This window comes from Poecilia reticulata, chromosome 7 (genome assembly GCF_904066995.2).
Source record: "Poecilia reticulata chromosome 7, P_reticulata-male-v2, whole genome shotgun sequence".
NCBI lineage: Eukaryota > Metazoa > Chordata > Actinopteri > Cyprinodontiformes > Poeciliidae > Poecilia > Poecilia reticulata.
The window spans coordinates 24481846-24499622 of record NC_088836.1 but is presented as its reverse complement, the minus strand read 5'-3'; the positions used below and the strand labels follow the sequence as shown (position 1 = coordinate 24499622).

At 40.0% G+C, this 17777-nt stretch overlaps 2 protein-coding genes across 6 annotated transcripts; one reads left to right on the top strand and one right to left on the bottom strand.

Moving 5' to 3' along the window:
• The first annotated feature begins 4486 nt into the window (after positions 1-4486).
• hmga1a (high mobility group AT-hook 1a) lies at positions 4487-11180 on the top strand. 4 transcript variants are annotated; one of them, XM_008414220.3, is made up of 5 exons: positions 4487-4694; positions 5649-5751; positions 6579-6662; positions 7635-7691; positions 9206-11180. In XM_008414220.3, the coding sequence occupies exons 2-5, from the start codon at positions 5668-5670 to the stop codon at positions 9266-9268; spliced, it is 288 nt and encodes a 95-aa protein (XP_008412442.1). In that variant the 5' UTR covers positions 4487-4694; positions 5649-5667; the 3' UTR covers positions 9269-11180. The 4 variants fall into 4 exon arrangements, with proteins under 4 accessions (XP_008412442.1, XP_008412440.1, XP_081465265.1 ...); XM_008414218.3 differs by having other exon boundaries at positions 4538-4694; positions 5649-5766; XM_081609139.1 differs by lacking the exon at positions 4487-4694 and adding an exon at positions 4807-4954.
• Positions 11181-11797: 617 nt separating this feature from the next.
• Positions 11798-15831, bottom strand: smim29 (small integral membrane protein 29). 2 transcript variants are annotated; one of them, XM_008414221.2, is made up of 5 exons: positions 15689-15831; positions 14898-15219; positions 14779-14804; positions 14577-14682; positions 11798-13069 (listed from the first exon to the last, which is right to left on the bottom strand). In XM_008414221.2, the coding sequence occupies exons 2-5, from the start codon at positions 15006-15008 to the stop codon at positions 13001-13003; spliced, it is 312 nt and encodes a 103-aa protein (XP_008412443.1). In that variant the 5' UTR covers positions 15009-15219; positions 15689-15831; the 3' UTR covers positions 11798-13000. The 2 variants fall into 2 exon arrangements, with proteins under 2 accessions (XP_008412443.1, XP_008412444.1); XM_008414222.3 differs by lacking the exon at positions 15689-15831 and adding an exon at positions 15462-15647.
• Between the last annotated feature and the right edge of the window lie 1946 nt (positions 15832-17777).

The window sequence follows — 17777 nt, the reverse complement described above, 5'->3', positions numbered from 1 at the left end:
AGATAATGAGAAGATGCATAATTTTGGATTGCATTTTCCAGAATCAGAAGTTTTACGTGCAGAAAAAGTCAACAAACTTTCACATATTGTTGACTTTCGCAACAATATGCAAAGGTCAAGATGATGATGTCATACCTATGTAAGTTTCTGATAGGTTAATCATGGATTGATTTTAAGGTTCCATTTAAAGAACTGATTTTTGAAATAAGCTCTCAGAGTGGAACTTTTCGGGAAGACCCCCCATGGAGGTGTGAAACATCACATGTGAAAGACGCACGGCTCCAGGATTTGTTCTATGCAAGTACAGGCAGATAACAGGAAAAAATATGCCAAATAAGATTGTACTGTGCGTGTTACTTAAAGGATCAGTATTAGGTTAAATCAACTCTTATGTTACTCCCTCGTCAAAAACACTGGGAGTGTTGCTTTGATTCTTTCATGCATGCTTGAAAAATCCTTTAATCTCCCGGCCGTGGCAGCCATTCAGCTTCGTGCAAAACGCTTGGGGGAGGCCTAGCGCCACCTTTGATGATCAGGCTCCTCCTTGGAACTGCGGTTTTCAAGCTTCAGCATCACCGAGCACCCCTTCCCCATGACTCTCTCATTCAGCTCCTTCAGTCTAGCCAACAGCAATTAGCAAACACCTGGTAGAACTGCACATCACCTGAGCTCAATATGGGAGCTACTTCTCAGTGCAACGCTGGTTAAAACAATGTTAAAGGGTTAATAGAAGAGTTATGTTGTGATGACTTCATGAAGGCAGAGTGTTGGAAAGAACAGGAGTTTCTTAAAGAAACAGAGACCTAATTTCAAGGTGTTACATTGCAAAGTCAAATATCTTTTAAGAAATATTTGACATGTATTGTATTGAATCATTTGTTCCCACATAGTTCTGGGCTTATCATATGAACTACTTTTCAGTCCAAGAAGGGTTGTTCATGACATAAAGAGGAGCATTGCTGTGATGACATGCAAAAAAGAGCATGCCACCGGAAAGAGCACGAAATTCTTAAATAGACAAAGGCCCAATTTCAAAGTTTCAAATTCCGAAGTCAATTTTCTATGAAGTCATGTTTCACCATTTTTACAACAACTGAAGGTAACATAGTTACTTGATTATGCAATAAAATGATACTATGTGGCTGGAAAACTCATAATACTGCCCCTTTAACCTATTGAGTTTAACAGACCTCTTGTTTTTTAATCCTTATAAGTTAGGGTCTGATATTTATTGCTGTAAGATACCCATCCAAAACAAGTAAGATATATTTGGTGAGTGAAAAATCATGCTTCAGGAAAAAAAAAATTATAATTTATCATGCATCAACATGGACGCTGAGGATGCAGTTTATTAATGTGACAACAATCCATCATTGGCTCAACATACCAACCTATTTTACACAGAACCTTATGTAGTCACATGCACTCTTAAGCTCAATTATGTTACATCAATTACTGGGGAAAATTTGAGTATCTTGAAAAAAAAGGCTACACAGGAATGCAAAGAACGTGCCAACTCCCACAGACAGGTCTCAGTGCCAATCGCCTGGATCAAGACATTCAGTGAATATTGAATATTTACCTGGAGTCCTGCGGCTGAAAACACTCTTTATGGGGGAGCATTAGTTGCAGGTATGTGCATGCATGGCTTTGCTAACTCCTTCATTTTTCACCAGCCTGATGAATCAGTGTGGAGGACGGTTAAATGTTCAGGCAGTAAGATGGAGCTCCTCTGTGGCCACAGTTTCCAATGTGTATTTTTCTCCTAAATAAATGCCAGGTACTTAATTGGACAAAATGTTTTAGCTTTCTTCAGAAAAAGTCTCAAAGCAATTAGTAAAGAATTTTGAGATAATAACCTTGATTTGAATTATTCTGGGAGAACTGAAATGTCAGTCCAGTTCCAGTTCCCGAGACTTGATGTCCAACCCTTCTTCTGAGAGTCCATAGTCTTAATGTCAGCTCCCTGGACATTCACCGGTGTCAGTGGGGGTGAGTCTGATCTGGCAAAAATCCACCATCGGCTCCTTGGCTTTCCAGATGTTGATCAGGAGGTGGTTCCACTACTCAGAGGGTGCATTCACACCAGGCCTGTTTAGACCGTTTTAATGAAACTCTAGCTCATTTCCCTGAAAAGTTTGATTTGTTTGGGGAGGTGTGAATGCTCAATCAAACTCTGATGCAGACTAAAACTTAGGTCTCGGTTCGATTACAGGGAACTCTCTGAAGCATGTGTGGATGCAAGCGGACTGGCAATCGCTGCAAAAGCATGGAGAGGACTATAGTGCTGCACATTCTGGGTCAGTGGAACCAAAACAAATGTAGGAGTCTAATTCTAGAGAAAAGAGACATTTTACAACCACTAAACTTTGATGCTGTTCAATTTTTTTTTGCATTTTGTGAAGAAGGAAGTCGTGTTCATGTCTTCAGAAATTTTTGTCTAGTTTCCTTCAGTAGTTCTTAGTATAGTGCCACCACATGCAAGGAAATGCATAGGTTTTTTTAATTACCATACCATCTAAAAATGTAACAAATGTCCCCAATTTTGGTCCCCAATGGAACTATCAGGACTATCGGGTGTGAAAACACCCTGAAACGTTATCACCTGTGATGAAATTAAGTGTGGTAGAGTCAACAGAGAACAAGGAACAAGTAACTACTAAATATTAGACAGGTTTCCTCTCTTGCTGATTTTAAATCTCTTATAAACACGGTCCCTTTGAGTTGGATTGTCTCTGCTTCACATGATGCGAAATTGCAGTTCATTTAGTTCTACTTTTATTGTTTCTCATTCTGTTTTATGTCTACGTTTGATTCGTTTTATTAACTAATGGATTTCATAAATAAGTGCATTAGGATTTGTATACTAAGATGTGACATCTTATTGCCCTTATAATACATATTATAAGAGATAGAACTTACAATTTGTTGAGTGCCAAGCATCTGGGCACTTAAAGAATAATCTGACCTTTAATCACAAAACCAGCCCATCTTATCACAGAGCTGACTCTACCTGCTGGGGACACTGAGGACCTTTTGCATGCAAAGCTCACTCCTGGAGACTTTTTTGACTCTGCGCTGGCATGGGCCATCCTTGGATATTGTATGTTGGATTAGCAATTCGTCAACTGCTGCGAGGAAGCAGGTAGATAAGCTTATAGCACAACGGCTAGCTATGCTCTAAAGGGGTCACCTCAACCCAGTGCAGGTAGTGGGAGACAGAAACATTCTTGCTAAAATAACATGCTGAATAATGTCTTTTACTTCACACATGAAGCTGGTGCTGAACTGGAAAGCTCCTTCGGTGATGGAGTGCTGCATCCTAGGTCCACAAAGGAGCTTTAACAAAGATCCTTCCTTCCTGCAGCTGTTAGACACTATACAAATCACTCCTCGCAACAAAATCAAACTGAATAATTTATATCACTGCTAACATTATATAACATTACTGCTGTTATTTATATTTTTTTTAGTTCTTGTCAAAAGTCTGCTTTTTTCATGCACAAATAGTACATAAACATTGTGTATATTTCTTTGAATCAGAGTATGTTATTTTTAATTTTGTCCTTTCTGTACATGTTGTTTCTTCCATTTTTATTTTTGTATAAATCTACATGCTTCAACTTGCATGATAGAATTTAGCATGTCAAATATATGATTTCAAATAGATACATACGGTACTTTAAAAAAAATAAGAAAGCTATCAAGTTTACTTGGAAAATTCTATTCATTTACATGTAAATTAAACATGGTAGTGTTGGACCAAAAACGTCATCAAAAAGCAGGAAACCAGTGATTCGGTGACGGAAATGAAAAAAGGATGACGAAGGATATTCTGGATGTGCTTACATTACATTATCATGAAGATGCTCAAACTACAAGTCATGAGCAAATAAACAACTGTGCACTGGTCCAGTTTGTAAGAATTATGTTTAAAAAGGTCGAGAAGAAACTTAAGAGGTGAGGGAAGGAAATGGTTTGTTTAAGATTTGAAGTGTTGTTAGAAAATATGAAATGGGAGTACGTGGGAAAGAAATGGGGATACAACCTGGTAAAGTGCAAAGATGAGTCTGAGGCAATGTTGTAATTAGCAAGGTATGAGATAGTTTACTTAAAGATAAAACAGGTTATTAAGAAGCGGCAAAATGGCAATGGGTATGAAATTATATGGGAATTGGCAAAGGAAGGAAATTGACCTATCACATTTTGTGCAACATCTTTTTTTTTTTTTCTCACCTTTGCAGAGAAGCTGACCACTCTCTCTGAGTCAGCTCCTGTTTACATTGGGGGAGGTCATAGTTCATGGTTGGAGACTGGAATGTAATTTTAGGCAAATGCATTCAATTTCAAATAACATTCACTCCGGAAATAATAAAACATAACTGTTCTGTTTCTGTTTCATTTCCTTTTTTTCAGTCTACAACTTCTTGCACATCTGTTTGGTGTTATGTGATTAAACCTGGAAAATGTAAAGAATCAATGAGCAGTAAAGTGGGAGGGGGTTGGGTTTCGTCGTACTGTTGGTGGCCCATTTATCATATCTCCGCCCTCCAGTATTCCAGCTCCCCCTGAGGGCGGCTCTTTAAATTGTCCAAAAACTCCTCCTGTCCGGCGCCTTTTTTCCTTTATCTGCAAGAGAGAAGCCGCACGTGCGTTGTATTGAATGCCGTTGGATTAAACTCCTCGTCCTGCTGGTAAAAAAAAATAAATTTTTTTTTTATTAAAAAAAAAAAATTGTTTAAAAAAAGCAACTATTTTATTTTAAAGTCATTGCCGTTTTAAAGCTGCATGAGCTGGGGTTTAAATGGGCGGGCTGTGTGTTATCTGACGAATAAAAGCTGTAGCCTATGATCGGCTATTTAACCGGTTAGCCGCATACAAACCAGCTAGTGCTTAAAGGAAAACAATTCGGCTTTAATTTTAAGACGGAGGCGATAAATCCGTGGAAATAGAGGTGGGTGCATAAAAGGAGATGTGCTAAGCTAGAATTAATTCAATGCGGCGTTTTATTATTATTATTTTCACAAAGAGCCCCTAGCTCCGGCGGGAGAAGGCTGCACGCGCTCAACGTGAAGCCGTCTTTTGTTGCTTCTGCTCGGGGTTTTAGCCGCTGAGCGGCCGCCTCCTCCGCTTGAATCCTCAGTGCCATTTTAGACAAATCCGAGCGAGCATTCAGCCGGGGCTCCTAGCTTGCAAATGCAAACTAGCACACAGCAGCCATTGTGTGTGTTGGCGGATCTCTCCGCGGCTACGGCGTGCAGACCTGCTGTGAGATAGTTCTGTGTGCACAGGCCTGATCGTGGGGGTACGGCAGCTACAGCAAAGGGGGGGTGAGGCCTCTAAGCATGGTTTAATATAGGGGTATGCCATAGTCATTTGCAGGTTGTGTCCTTTCAGGATCGTGCAATCTGTTTTTGCCGTAAACCTCTTGTGTAGCAGCGCGGCGCCGATGAGCAAAAATAGAGCTGGAAATAAGCGCGGATTAATTGAGTTAAACAGTGCGCGGTTAGGTCGGTCATTTGGGTTTGTTGTTGCGGTCAGTGAGTTTAGTGGCTCGACTACTCCTCATTTCTACATGTTTTGTGTGCATACTCGACGCCTCGTCTCACACCAAGGCCAACCAGTGTGATATATTTTTTATTGCATAGGTTGAAAAGCTAAGCAAACATGAGCGACAAGGGGACAGTCTCAACGAAAGACAAGGAGGGGGCAGAGAAGAGAGGGCGTGGAAGACCCCGTAAGCAGCCGCAGGTAAAATCCTCAGATGTAAGTATTGTCCCTTTACTCCTACCTGCTCTGTCTCGTTTGCGTGTCCTACTACTACTAACCTCATTCGCACCAGAACAAGGCTTATGTAATGAGACCTCCAAATAGATTTCCATGTCTTATTTGCAGATAACCAAAATAACCCCCTCAGTTGCCATCTGTTGCAGCTGATGCTCCTGCAGATACTATTGCAGGTAAAAGGCTCATACATGTCCATGTCCTCCTGAGGTGAAGACTGAAATGAATCTAGATGGGCCAGCTCCAGGGCAGCCTTGTGTCCATTTGTTCAGTTGCTTATCAGTGGAGAGGTTTACAATAAACTTCCTCCCTGGTTTGCGAGCAACCAGTAACCCAACACCTTTAAACTGGCTTTAACCCCCCCCTCCCTACTACTCCACACTCCAGGCCCACCCCCGCTCCCTCACTGTGATGCATGACATGGCAGAGGCGAAGCGCAGAGTGGATCATATAGATGTCCCTCAGCCTGCTGTGTTTTACTATTGAGTTCCTCTGTTGCTAAGAGCTGTGGTGATAAACACTCCAGAAATGCAACAGTAGACAAGTCGGCTATGACACGGCTTCTAACCACAAGGTACGCATGAAAGACTGAGTCATGCCACGCCGAATTCACCTAACTGTACAAGGTGGTGGTATTTCCCTAAATGCCTATCAGAGTGTTAAATAGTTTTTGTTTCAGTTCTATGAAGTGCATTGAAGTGTTTGACTTTGTTTGAGCTCCTTTGTGCCAAGGAACTTTTAGTCGTCAAATGATGTGTGTTCTTGTATGTTAACTTCAACCTGTTTGCTTTCAGGAGGCAAGTGGGTCCCCAACTCCAAAGAGGCCCCGAGGGCGACCAAAGGGGAGCAAAAATAAGTCGACTGGTGGCAAGGGCAAAGTAAGTCTCCTCAGACTGGGAGTTTCAGCTGCAACCAAAAGTATACAGAAAGATGTTGCAGATGGCAGTTGATGTATCTATTTCTTTTTTCTAGAATAAGCCCTTCCTGTTTGAAACTCCAGATCCCTTTTGGTTAAGGAGTGCTTGTAGCAGCAGCTAACCTCATCCGTCTAAAGGATGTCAGGCTGTTGCTTTTGATTTTTTTTTTTTTTTGGGCTACTACCAATGGTGTCAGAAATAGCTTGGCGACTGCTTCCCACTGTAAAGTGTTTTGGTTTGCTGCTTTACCCTTGGTAGTGGGTGTGGGGGGGACTATAGCTGCGTGGAAGATGGCGGAGGAGAGGGTGGGGGTGATGATGCTCACTCTGTGCATCCTGTCCTCCAGCTTCCTGCAGCTTGTCACATGCACTGTGCGGTGCAGGTGCAGCGGCCGCAAGACTGTTTCCAGGCTGACACCGAGCGCCCCCTCTGCCTCCAGCAGGCACACAGCCCTAGTTCTTCACTGCCCGTCATCTCCATAGCAACAACAGATTTTTTTTTCCCCCCTCTTCCTTCGCCCCAACTCTTCCAGCTCCCCTGTGTGCTCTCGCTTGCTGCTATCTATGGGAAAGGGAGGAATGGAGGGAGTTCAGGAGACTCACACATGCGTGTGCACTGATATAGGTTTAGGAGCAACGGAGGGTTTGTGTCTCTGCTCGGTTTCACCAGCTGTCTCTGCGCCTTGGACCAGGTGGCCAGCGAACTGGAGTGCCCTGTGTGCAGTTTCCGTCGGCCTTCCAGATAATAGCCAATGAACCCGATGCCCCCTTTCTATCTGTCCAGTTGTAGTGCTTCCACTGCCACCTAGAGGCGATGTGCTATAGCACATTTGTTTTGTGCTCAAGCCTGCAACTCTACAACTCACTGAGATTACAACTTGATGGTGAGAACCTTGTAACAGCCTTGGTGGCCTTGTGCGGTTTTCTTTCACAGAAAGGTGCGGGAGCCTCACCTGCAGGAGGAAAACGCAGGGGACGACCCAAGAAGGAGGCAAGTTTGTTGCTGAAATCTGAGTTTATGACTCCAATAAGTATCTTCCTGTTTAAATATGTTGGTTTGCTCAAGGGTTCAGATCTGTTATTGCTAGTCGGTTGCCCCGAACAGGGATCCAAAGTAAAATGAATGACATTAGTGAGTGATGCATGTTTCAAAGTAACAATTTTTAAAGGGGCAGACTTTATACAAAATCAACTTTCTTTTAGCTTTATATAATATTATGTTAGTCCCTCATCAAAAACATACATGGAGTGTTGCCTTGATTTTCGTACAAGTTTAAGAAAGTCTTTAATCTCCCATGGCAACCAACCACCTCCTTCGATGGCACAGCTCCTCCTCAGAGCTGCAGTTTCCGAGCTTCTGTCAGAGCACTCTTCCCTCGTGACTCTCCTACTCAACTCCTTCAAACTAGCCAGCAGCAATTGGCAATCACCTGGTGGAACTGTGCATCTGCTGAGCTCATTATAGGAGCTACTTCCCAGTGCAACACTGGCTAAACACTTTGTTAAAAGGTTGATAGAGCAGCGCTGTTGTGATGACTTCCTGAAGACCGATTGTTGAAAAGAGAAGTTTCTTAAAGAGACAGATCAAATTTCTTTAAGTCATATATGATATAAACAGCATTTTTATAACGACTGAAGGTAACGGTTATTGTGATAATACTGGCCCTTTAAGATTGGACTAAACGGATTTAAACTTCAGTATTTCTTTCACAAAATGTAACTACAATCAAGAACAAACACATGGGTATGAAATGGTTTGCATGTATAAAACAAACGTAGGACACTAGGTACAAATTGGCAGCAATTCAAATTGACCAGCTAGAATTAACATCAACACAAACGCTGCCCTAAACCATTTCAGTCCCAGGCGAGTGATTGGTATGACTGTCTGGTGGGTGACATTCCTTTTTAAGAAGCCAAGTGAATTGGGGTTTCATTCATGCAGACCGGCCATTTCTTTATTTCAAGTCTCAACCTGATTGTGCTAACATGTAGGGATTTTATTCACAGTATCTGTGGCCTTAGGCAAGAATTTGAGGTTTCGTAGTAACATTGTGATGTGCATCACTTGTTTGGATGAACTCCAGGAGGTATCTGGATGGCATTAGTCATAGTGAGGAGTGACCCAAAAGTCCCCTCCTTAACATGGCCCACCCATGTCTTTTTTTTTTTTTTTGTTCTTTTTTTATTTTGTGAATGAACAACTTTGAGTAAGTGAGTGGAAGAAAAAAAAAAAAACAGGATGGTTCATTGTGACTCACCGGTGATGAATCACTTTTCACTGCAGATGCTTCACCCTTCCCCTGGGTGCTTTTTCATGCCATAGTGGTTTGTCAAAGAACACTTATTTAATTTCTTTTAACCAAGTTGACACTTGACAAAAACAGTCACACTGAGGCATGAATCACAGGCAGCGATTGTTTACGCCGCTTCACAGGCAATTTCTTTTGTCTCTGTATGTTGTGGGCGCATGCAGAAAGTCTGACTTTACCTTTTCTGTCACAGGAGAAGGAGGAAAAGGCATCCCAAGAATCATCTGAGGAAGAGGAGGAGGAAGATGACCAGTAATTCAATACATGCTACCTCACTCTACATACTGACTTACTGTTATCCAGAAACTGGGCTGTATCAACACCAGTGCCACCACTTGACCACTGTTCACGACAAAGCCCTCCCCTTTGTCAAAGGGCGGGGTTAACACAGTACATTTATCATGCAGCAGCACTGGATTTAAACAAAATGGACTTGATCAAGCATAGATCCAAGCATTACATGACAGGTAACAGCCCTTCTACGCGTCATGTTATCACAAGTCTTTTATACTGGACAAGGTGTGCTCTGAAGAGCCTGGGTGTTTGTTAGTCTCCCCTAAAGACCGTTAGGACATGTTTCCTCTGCTTAGTGTCATTTATTGCATCTGCGATAGTAGAACATATAGACTTTCTTGTTTTTGTATTGGACAAAGGTAAATTTTTACCCATTTGCTGTTTAGTTTTGCTACATGTGAGTGAAGTGGTTAACCTATCCTTTGCATTGTATTCTAGACGGAGACGAGCTTCAGCATTTAGGATGAGCATAGGTTACTGATGGTAGAGGTGTCCGTTTCGTGTCGAGTTCATTATTTTTTTTAATTTTTCCAAACTCTGGACAGATCTGGGCATCTTCCACCTGACCGCTTTTTCCTGTAGAGCAGTGTAGATTTTAGAGGCGCTTAAAACATTCTCAGTCCTTTTTGCATGTAGTGGGGAGATGTAAAGTAAGTTTGATGGTTTTGTTTTTTGTTTTCATCAAAATACTCTGATCAGACTTGCAGTTTGTTCCTCTGGGTTATACACCATTTAAGAGAAACCATGAGTGTGCTGCTTTTTGTGTTTTATAACAATTCTTTGGTATATTTTTTAGAAAGAGTTTTAGGCTGAAAAGTAATCTGTCGTTTCTTCAGGGAGCTTTTACAAATGCGGTTACTTTTTCCCCCCCCCTCCTTCTCCTTCTCCCTCATGCGCTCACTCAGTCACTGCAATTGGTCAAACAAGGAGTATGATTGTAATAGTGGATAGTTGGTGGCACTGCTATCCAACAGGGCTGTACATTTTTTATTTCTCATTCCATTTAGCCATCACTGCTTAATTTAGCTTCTTCCTCACTTAGTAACGTAATGGTAACCCTACTTTCCTTAATCTTCTGAAGATGTGTGTTGTTTGTGTCAACTTTTTTGTTGTCCCCCCCGCCCCCCCGTTGTCAGGGAACCTGTATCCACAGTACACTTAACTGGGTTTCTCCCCCCCCCTCCCCACACACACTTAAGCTGCTACAACCTCAGTTACAAAACCCCGGAAAACTGCAAACAGGCAAAACAAAGCCTGGATTCTCATACCTCAATTTTAACAGCTTACTTCACCTTATGATTGCATTCAACTGGTTTTTCTATTTTTAATGTAACCTCTGAAGAGTTTTTTTTTTTTTTTTGTCATCTTTTTGATCATGTTGACTAGGTGTAAAATGTAATTGTGCGCCAGACTTTGCAGACAGGTTTTTAAATGTGTGAAGCAAGTCAGGGAGACCTGTCAGCTCAACAATTGTGTTCGCTGACTGTGGTAGACTAGCAGGTGTGTTTTTGTTTTTTTTATTTTTTTTTCTTCTGCACTGAAATGTTGGATTTTCATGGACAAATGCGAGTTTGTGTAGACTAGGCACTCTTCACTGTTCAGTCAGGCGCCGTGCTTTCTGCATTAATGCACAGAGCTGCTCTTATCGTTTTCATTAAAGTCGTATGGTCTCCTGTCTTTGTCCCCTTCCAACTACACAACTGTATCTAGACATTTCTCTTTAAATCATGCATTTGTTGATTTATATACTGTAAACTCAATAGGATGGGATCATGCTTTTTAATGTACACCTATATAAATGTACAATGTCTATATTTCTATGGTGCCCTACAATTTGTATCAGAAATGGACAATAAAGAGAACTTTCTTTGTCATTTTTGTCATGTTTATTGTACTCTTGCCCCCTAATTTGAACTTTAAAGGAAATAAGTTGTAATACAATATTTTTAAAAGCAAAAGTACAGGTGGTTTTAAATGATTTTAAATCATACCAAATTTAGTTTGAAATTATGCAGATTCCTTAGTTGGTGGTATAGGTAGGTAGCTTTGTTTACTTTAAGGAATATGGTTTGCACATAAGGAAAACTCCAGTTTTTCCTTCCACTTTCCATTTTGTTTTGATTACTGTGCACTCAGCCTGTTTAACAGTCTCCTCTTAAAGCCTTTTGGAGTTAGTCTAGAGGTCTAACCCTTCTGTTTACCGACTTGTGCTAGGAACTGCAACAGACTAATTTGTTTTAAAGGTACTGTAACTGCATCTGGCTGCAGCACTGATTTTCAGTAACTTTCACCATTACCATGGCCATTAAACTCAGTAATCGTTTTATCCCTGCAACATGAGTTGCATACCTCATCCACCTGAACAATCTGCTTCGTAATGATCTAATCTGGTTGCATGACCTACACCCATGCAACATTTTATGAGACACTAAATTGGGGTTTTCCACAGTTAACAGTTGTAAGAATAAAAAGCTTAAAATATACTAACCTGTAATATCAGTTTCACTTTATTAGAATTACTGACATTTTCAACAATTGTCTAGAACTGCATTCAAGGAGAAGAATCCCAACATCACAGCAATAGTACATAGACAAAAAGTGTCACCTAAAGTTGGATTCTTAAACACAAGTAATTCTAGATAAGCTATATGAAGGTCTTCGAGTGGTGCATTTAAGGTTTCTATACGATTAAAAAGAGAAACCTGACAAGCATGAAAAATGTATGTAAAGGCTCCAAATTCCAGAACTGCGAAGCCTTCCATAAACACAGACAGACCCACAGTTTAGTTTACATTCAACAAATGAAAGGCAAAAGTTTATAATGTGTAAAAGGTTTCCTGAGTGCTGGAAACAGTCAGACGTATGGAATTCGTCTGAGCAGATCTTTCAGCCAGACGTAAATTTTCTCGTGCCATGCCTCCAAGACAGGACATATTTTCAGATCCAGTCACAACTCATTTAAGAGCTGGGAGGAAGCTGGTGTTATTTGCTCCTGATTTTTGCATGTCATGCCATTGTTAAGAGTCACAGGATTTGGCAAAGCAGGACAAAATAAAATAAAGCTTTCCAAGGCAGTGGTTCAAAGCAACAAAACGAAAGGATGATATTTTAAGCCTTTTTTTTCCAGAAATGAAACAGAAATGAAAAACAAGCTCTCTTCACCAACTTTCACCTGATCAATATGGGGCTTTGCGTTTGTAATCGTAAAAGCGTCTCATCAAAGAAGCCGCTATTGCTCTGCAAACAACCTCTGCACACGCCAGATCTGAGCGCTGATGTTTAACTAGTACATAACATTCGCAGCCCTACCACAGTGAACGCAGGCAGCAAGTTATGTGAGCGGTACGGATGCCTACTGCAACCCACAGGAACAAGGCTGCTTGCCACAAGCTGCCCACAACAGCATTAAGAATGTAAACAAAACACCAAATGCACAAGAAGTTTCGTCTTCCGCCTTCCCAGACTTTGATGCCGCATAGTACGACAGTAAAAATGTATTTGAATAAATAATTTCCAATAAATAAGTAACAAGTACTTCTTCTCTTTGGCTCTTAAATCGCCCGATGTAATCTGGGATAAAGGCAACAGGAGCAAAACAGGGCAAATGTGACAGATGAGTTAAAAGACGGGCCAATCTCTGAGTCTGAAGGTTGTCTTCTCGCTCCTCAGCATCCTGCGCCAGGCTGAGCTGTCGTCAAGCAGTCGCATCTTTGGACAGAAGAGGTTGCTGCTGCTGATAGCTTCTTGCCCAGCCTTGCACAATCTGTGCACATGAAACACAGCAGAACAGATTAACTAAGTCACAGGTTTCCAGTGAGTGTATGGAAATCTCCTCTGAGCTCGATGAAGAAGTTTTTGACCAAAAGGGAACGATCCATGTTGCAGATTTCAGCTTTTGTTTGAAAACATACTGGACATCAACAAATTTAGGAGAATAAACAGCATCTTTAACATAAGACGTAAATGCTGAACCGTTTTCGGTCTGGGCACTTGACGTATTACATGAGAAACTGAAAGCAATGTAATATTGCAATGTCTTAAAGAGTAACTCTCCATCACCATCTAGTGTTCAACTCGACTCAATACAGCAGCAGTAGCAGTGAATATGACAATTCAGTTTTTTTTCTTGAATCTATTGACATAAGGCTATGAAATGAGTACAATTTACATGAGGAAAAGTAATGCTGTGTAAATCAATTACCATTTTTACGTTTCTCAACAATTTTTTTTAGAACAAGTACATTTTGAAAATCAACTCAATTTTGTAGGCTGTTATAGGTTAGCTTTAGTGTAACTCCTAAATCCACGTAGAGTTGCAACTTGACTGTGCATCACAAATGGATTATCACAGAGTAGCAAATATGAAATCCAAAAGAATAATACAGGCTTGAAAGAAGTGCATGCAAATTATTTAGTAAATATCATGCACTTACACATAGGACAGATACATAGTTCCAGAAGCTACATAAGACCTAGATCTGAATACAAATGTCAGAACATATTGTGAAATACTTAAAATTCTGATAATTAGTATAACTTTTATCTAGTTATCTGTATGTTTCAAGGACCAAGTAAAAACAAAATAGTGCAAATAAAACTACTTTCCATCAACTGAAGTACAACCGCTGGTATCAGTATATAAACAATATTACGGCTAAAATGTTAAACTCAAGGTCAACTGTGACCCGATTTAAATTACACAAAGATACTCTGAATCAAATTTATGGTCCTATAAATAAAACACAACTTGAATTCAGGAAATCCAAAGTTTTTTTACACTTGTCCTCAAACCAAAAACTGTTAAAAGTAAATTTGATACGCCGTTTACTGTTCTTTTTAAGACGCTGTAAAAACAACACGTCCTCAGATGACGAACTGAATTGACTCCAAAACAAGTCAAAGGTTACTTGTGGGCAGGGATAAAGAGCTTTTAGTTTGAACCTGAAAGAAAAAGCAGTGATGAAACAATACTGCCTGCTGTTGCTTGTTGCATTTAGATTTAAGTGTAAAAGGGGAAGATGCATGCCATTTGAGGAACTGCAGAAGTCTAAAGCTAAATGTTGCAACTAAAGACAACAGTGGGTATGTTTTTACACCATCAAAGACCAGCTCCGCAAATACAGAGTGAAAAATTGTGGTTTTATTGATAGAAATGTTTTCACTCTGGATTTATAGGATTCCAACTAAAGATGTTCCTCATCAGATATCATAGTAAACACCTTTCCTGTAATTAACAAAGGACACTGTCACTGAGAGTTTGCGTCTCCTACCCTTGTGTCCTCTTCTCTCCACAAAAGCTCCTGTTCAACTTCATGAAGCTCCTCTGCAGGGTCATACGTGTAAACGGGTAACAGCTGATGCCGAAGTCTGTCGATCCTACGGCAGAAGACAAAGCGCATCATGAAATCAATGGGTCACACTGAGGAAGTAAGAGGGAATGCCAGCTAATCAATACCCTAAGTTTGTTCTCACCTCCTCTTCCTACGCAGACATATAATCTAGAACAAACACAATAAAAAAAAAATAAAAAAGGGCATGAAAGCTGCATTTTTCCAAGTCTCTAATGTCACCGATTCCGATGAGCTACTTACCAAAGCTGTAGCAATTCCAGCAATAGTTATAAGAAGGAATGGCACCAGCACATAGCTGACCGCCACAGCCCCATCTTTGTGGGCAGGGGGCTGAGTGGTAGTGCTGTTCATCCTAATTAACGTTCAAGGGGAAAAGGGCCACAGGGGGCCTTGCTTGTGTGTGGGATCTTTGTACAGGCACCAGTCCCCCCCTCCTCCTCCTGTTGGCCGACACTGTGTTGCAGCGGATCTGTCGTCAGGCTGCCCCCCTTGTTTATGCCTCATCCTCGTCGTTCATGTGACTTCCACATGGTATCACTGCCCTCGCTAATCAGCGAGCAATCTAAGGGAGCACAAAATGGAAATGGTCTGTACACAGCTGTCTGTGTGGCAAGGAAATAGTAAAAATAAATAGAAAGAATTAGATTTGGCAGAGAGAGAACCAGTCATGCTGCTGAAACTAATGATTAAATGACTAAAGATGTAAACGGGCCAATGTTAGCAAGCCGTATTTTTTTACTGATTTTGCCACAATTAGCACTTGTTAAAAAAAAGGCACCCTATCTATACCAATGCATTCCTTACCTATAGCTAAAATGTCACCTTTACGCCTCACCTGACTGCTGTGATTAAAGTGTCTTAAACGCTACAAATAATTTCTGTTTAGCTGCTGTAACTTGATGGTGAGTTTCCTGCAGCATTGCGCAAAAAAGGTGATTAAACTGCGATAACTATAACTTGCTCGGTCAGTAAGACTAAATACACGGCCTGCTCTAACATGCTCTGCTCATTTTAGGTAAATTCTTACTCACTCTGAAGAATAAAAAGCTTTCTTTCCTGTAAGACTTGATGTTCCCCAGCTACGGACAGACGACCTTTCACTGCCAGTGACAACATTGTAAGAGCTTCCGGTTTGAACCCTTCAGAATAAAAGCACTGATCTCACACGAAGCAACGAAAAGTAAAAGTGAGTTTAACTCGATGTATTTTTATTTGGATTCTCTGTCATGGACCAACACAAAGTATTGTATATTTATGAAGTGGAAGGGAATTATATATGATATATGTAATTTTGTATCCACCCCCCATCTAGAGACTGAAATCTTTGCCCGTTCTTTTCCACAAAATATTTCAGCACGGTCAGATTGGATGAGTTCAATCTAGGTTTTCAATCGGATTTAGGTCTAATTTAGTAAACCTACTACTTTATGAGACTCCAACTGCAAGTATGAACATAGACAAATGTTTTTGGCACACTTGAAGCTCCATTTTAGCTCTGATTGTTTGCTTTAGCTGTTGAATGTGATTTTCCCCCAATCTTAAGTCTTTTGCAGCCTCCAACAGATTTTCTCCCCAGATCTTTCTAGATTTTTTCCCTAATGACCGTCAAAATGTTTTTTCCCCCACACCAATCTGAAAATAGATAAATAAATAAATGTAAGATAAGAGTAAAGAGTGCAAACCAACAGCCTTGAGCACAGTACTGCTTCTCACCTACATTGTTTAATGGTCAAACTGTGCTGGTTCAGATCAAATAGTTTTATAACTTCCACTTTCATAGTCATAATTAACTTCCTCAGACAAGTAAACCACAAAGGTCAGTGGAATTATGTAAAACATTAATCTCCTAATCTTTTTGCTTGGGGAAAAAGGTTGTGTTGACAGGTTTAACCAGAAAAGTCACACAGATAAAATACCTTGATCAGGCTTTCAGTTGCTAGTTCTGATGAAGAGAGATACCAAGACTGTTTCAACAGCTTTATAAAGGCAAAACTATCTGATGGTTGTTTGTCAAAATGAATCTAAAAAAATAAAAACTCAAACAAACAAGAGTTATGCCACATCTTGTCATTTCAAAATGAACTGTATTGTTGGTGGCTCTATTGGCAGCTCTACTTCCAAAGAATAAAATAAAACAGAGAGCGAATTATGTTGTCAATGTCAAATGTCAATGTCAAATTTATTTATATAGCACTTTAAAAACTGGTTTAAAACTGCACCAAAGTGCTGTACAAAAGCAATCATAAAATAAGTTGATGAGTAGGAAAAGAGAAAATATTAGAAGAAAATAAAAAAATCCATATTGTTAAAACAATATAAGTAATAATAAGAGTAATAACAAGTAAAAAAAAAAAATCTAAACAAACGAGCTTTGGTATCAGGCCTCAATTGAGTACCATTGCTGTGACTCTTGTTAGAAACGTCTAAACCAAATGTTTGAGATGCCAAAGAGGTCTTTTACAGTGTCGGTACATTATTTCTTCAACTGTATCCTAATTGTCCACTTTTTCAACAAAACCTTGTGAGAGAAGGAATCTGTGTAAATCACACTTGTGTTTCCATTACTGTTAAAAGATCTCTCTGCCTGTTCAGCCATCAGAAAATACAAGAGTATTGTCCAATACATAGTATTTACTATCAAAACTAAATTTTCTCTTTTACAATTAAACAAGACATTTTAATCTGATAACTAATAAAGAAGTTTCAGAAGAAGATGGAGTAAGAGGACAAAAACGTTATAGGCTTTCTGTAATCATTTGAAGAAGTCTTGATAGTTCTCCAGCCTGTCTGAGTTGTTTTTTTGTTTGTTTTTTTTTTTGGGAGGGGGAGGGGGGGTTGCACTGTTTGTAATTGGCCAGTAGATGTCACTAAGCTTATGGAAATTATTAAATATATTTTTTAGGAAATATGTTGAAGCTATGTTAGTAGTTAATAAAAGGTTTAATTTGTGTGTCGTTTTCTCGTATGAATGACATGTAACCCATGTTAATAATAGTGGGTTTTTCACGCAATAGAGATATGTAATGCATATTTTGCTTACATTTTGTCATCCCCCTGAGATTGTGTTTATTGTATATGAATGTGTGATAAACCATGTACACTTCGTTTTTCAGATAATAA

Coding starts and splice junctions, on each gene's coding strand:
- hmga1a (XM_008414218.3), top strand. CDS start 5,668: ATGAGCGACAAGGGGACAGTCTCAACGAAAGACAAGGAGGGGGCAGAG. Junction 5,767..6,578: donor CGCAGGTAAAATCCTCAGAT/GTAAGTATTGTC, acceptor GTTTGCTTTCAG/GAGGCAAGTGGGTCCCCAAC. Junction 6,663..7,634: donor CGACTGGTGGCAAGGGCAAA/GTAAGTCTCCTC, acceptor TTTCTTTCACAG/AAAGGTGCGGGAGCCTCACC.
- smim29 (XM_008414221.2), bottom strand. CDS start 15,008: ATGAACAGCACTACCACTCAGCCCCCTGCCCACAAAGATGGGGCTGTG. Junction 14,805..14,897: donor CTGGAATTGCTACAGCTTTG/GTAAGTAGCTCA, acceptor TGTTTGTTCTAG/ATTATATGTCTGCGTAGGAA. Junction 13,070..14,576: donor GGAGAGAAGAGGACACAAGG/GTAGGAGACGCA, acceptor TCATGTGCACAG/ATTGTGCAAGGCTGGGCAAG.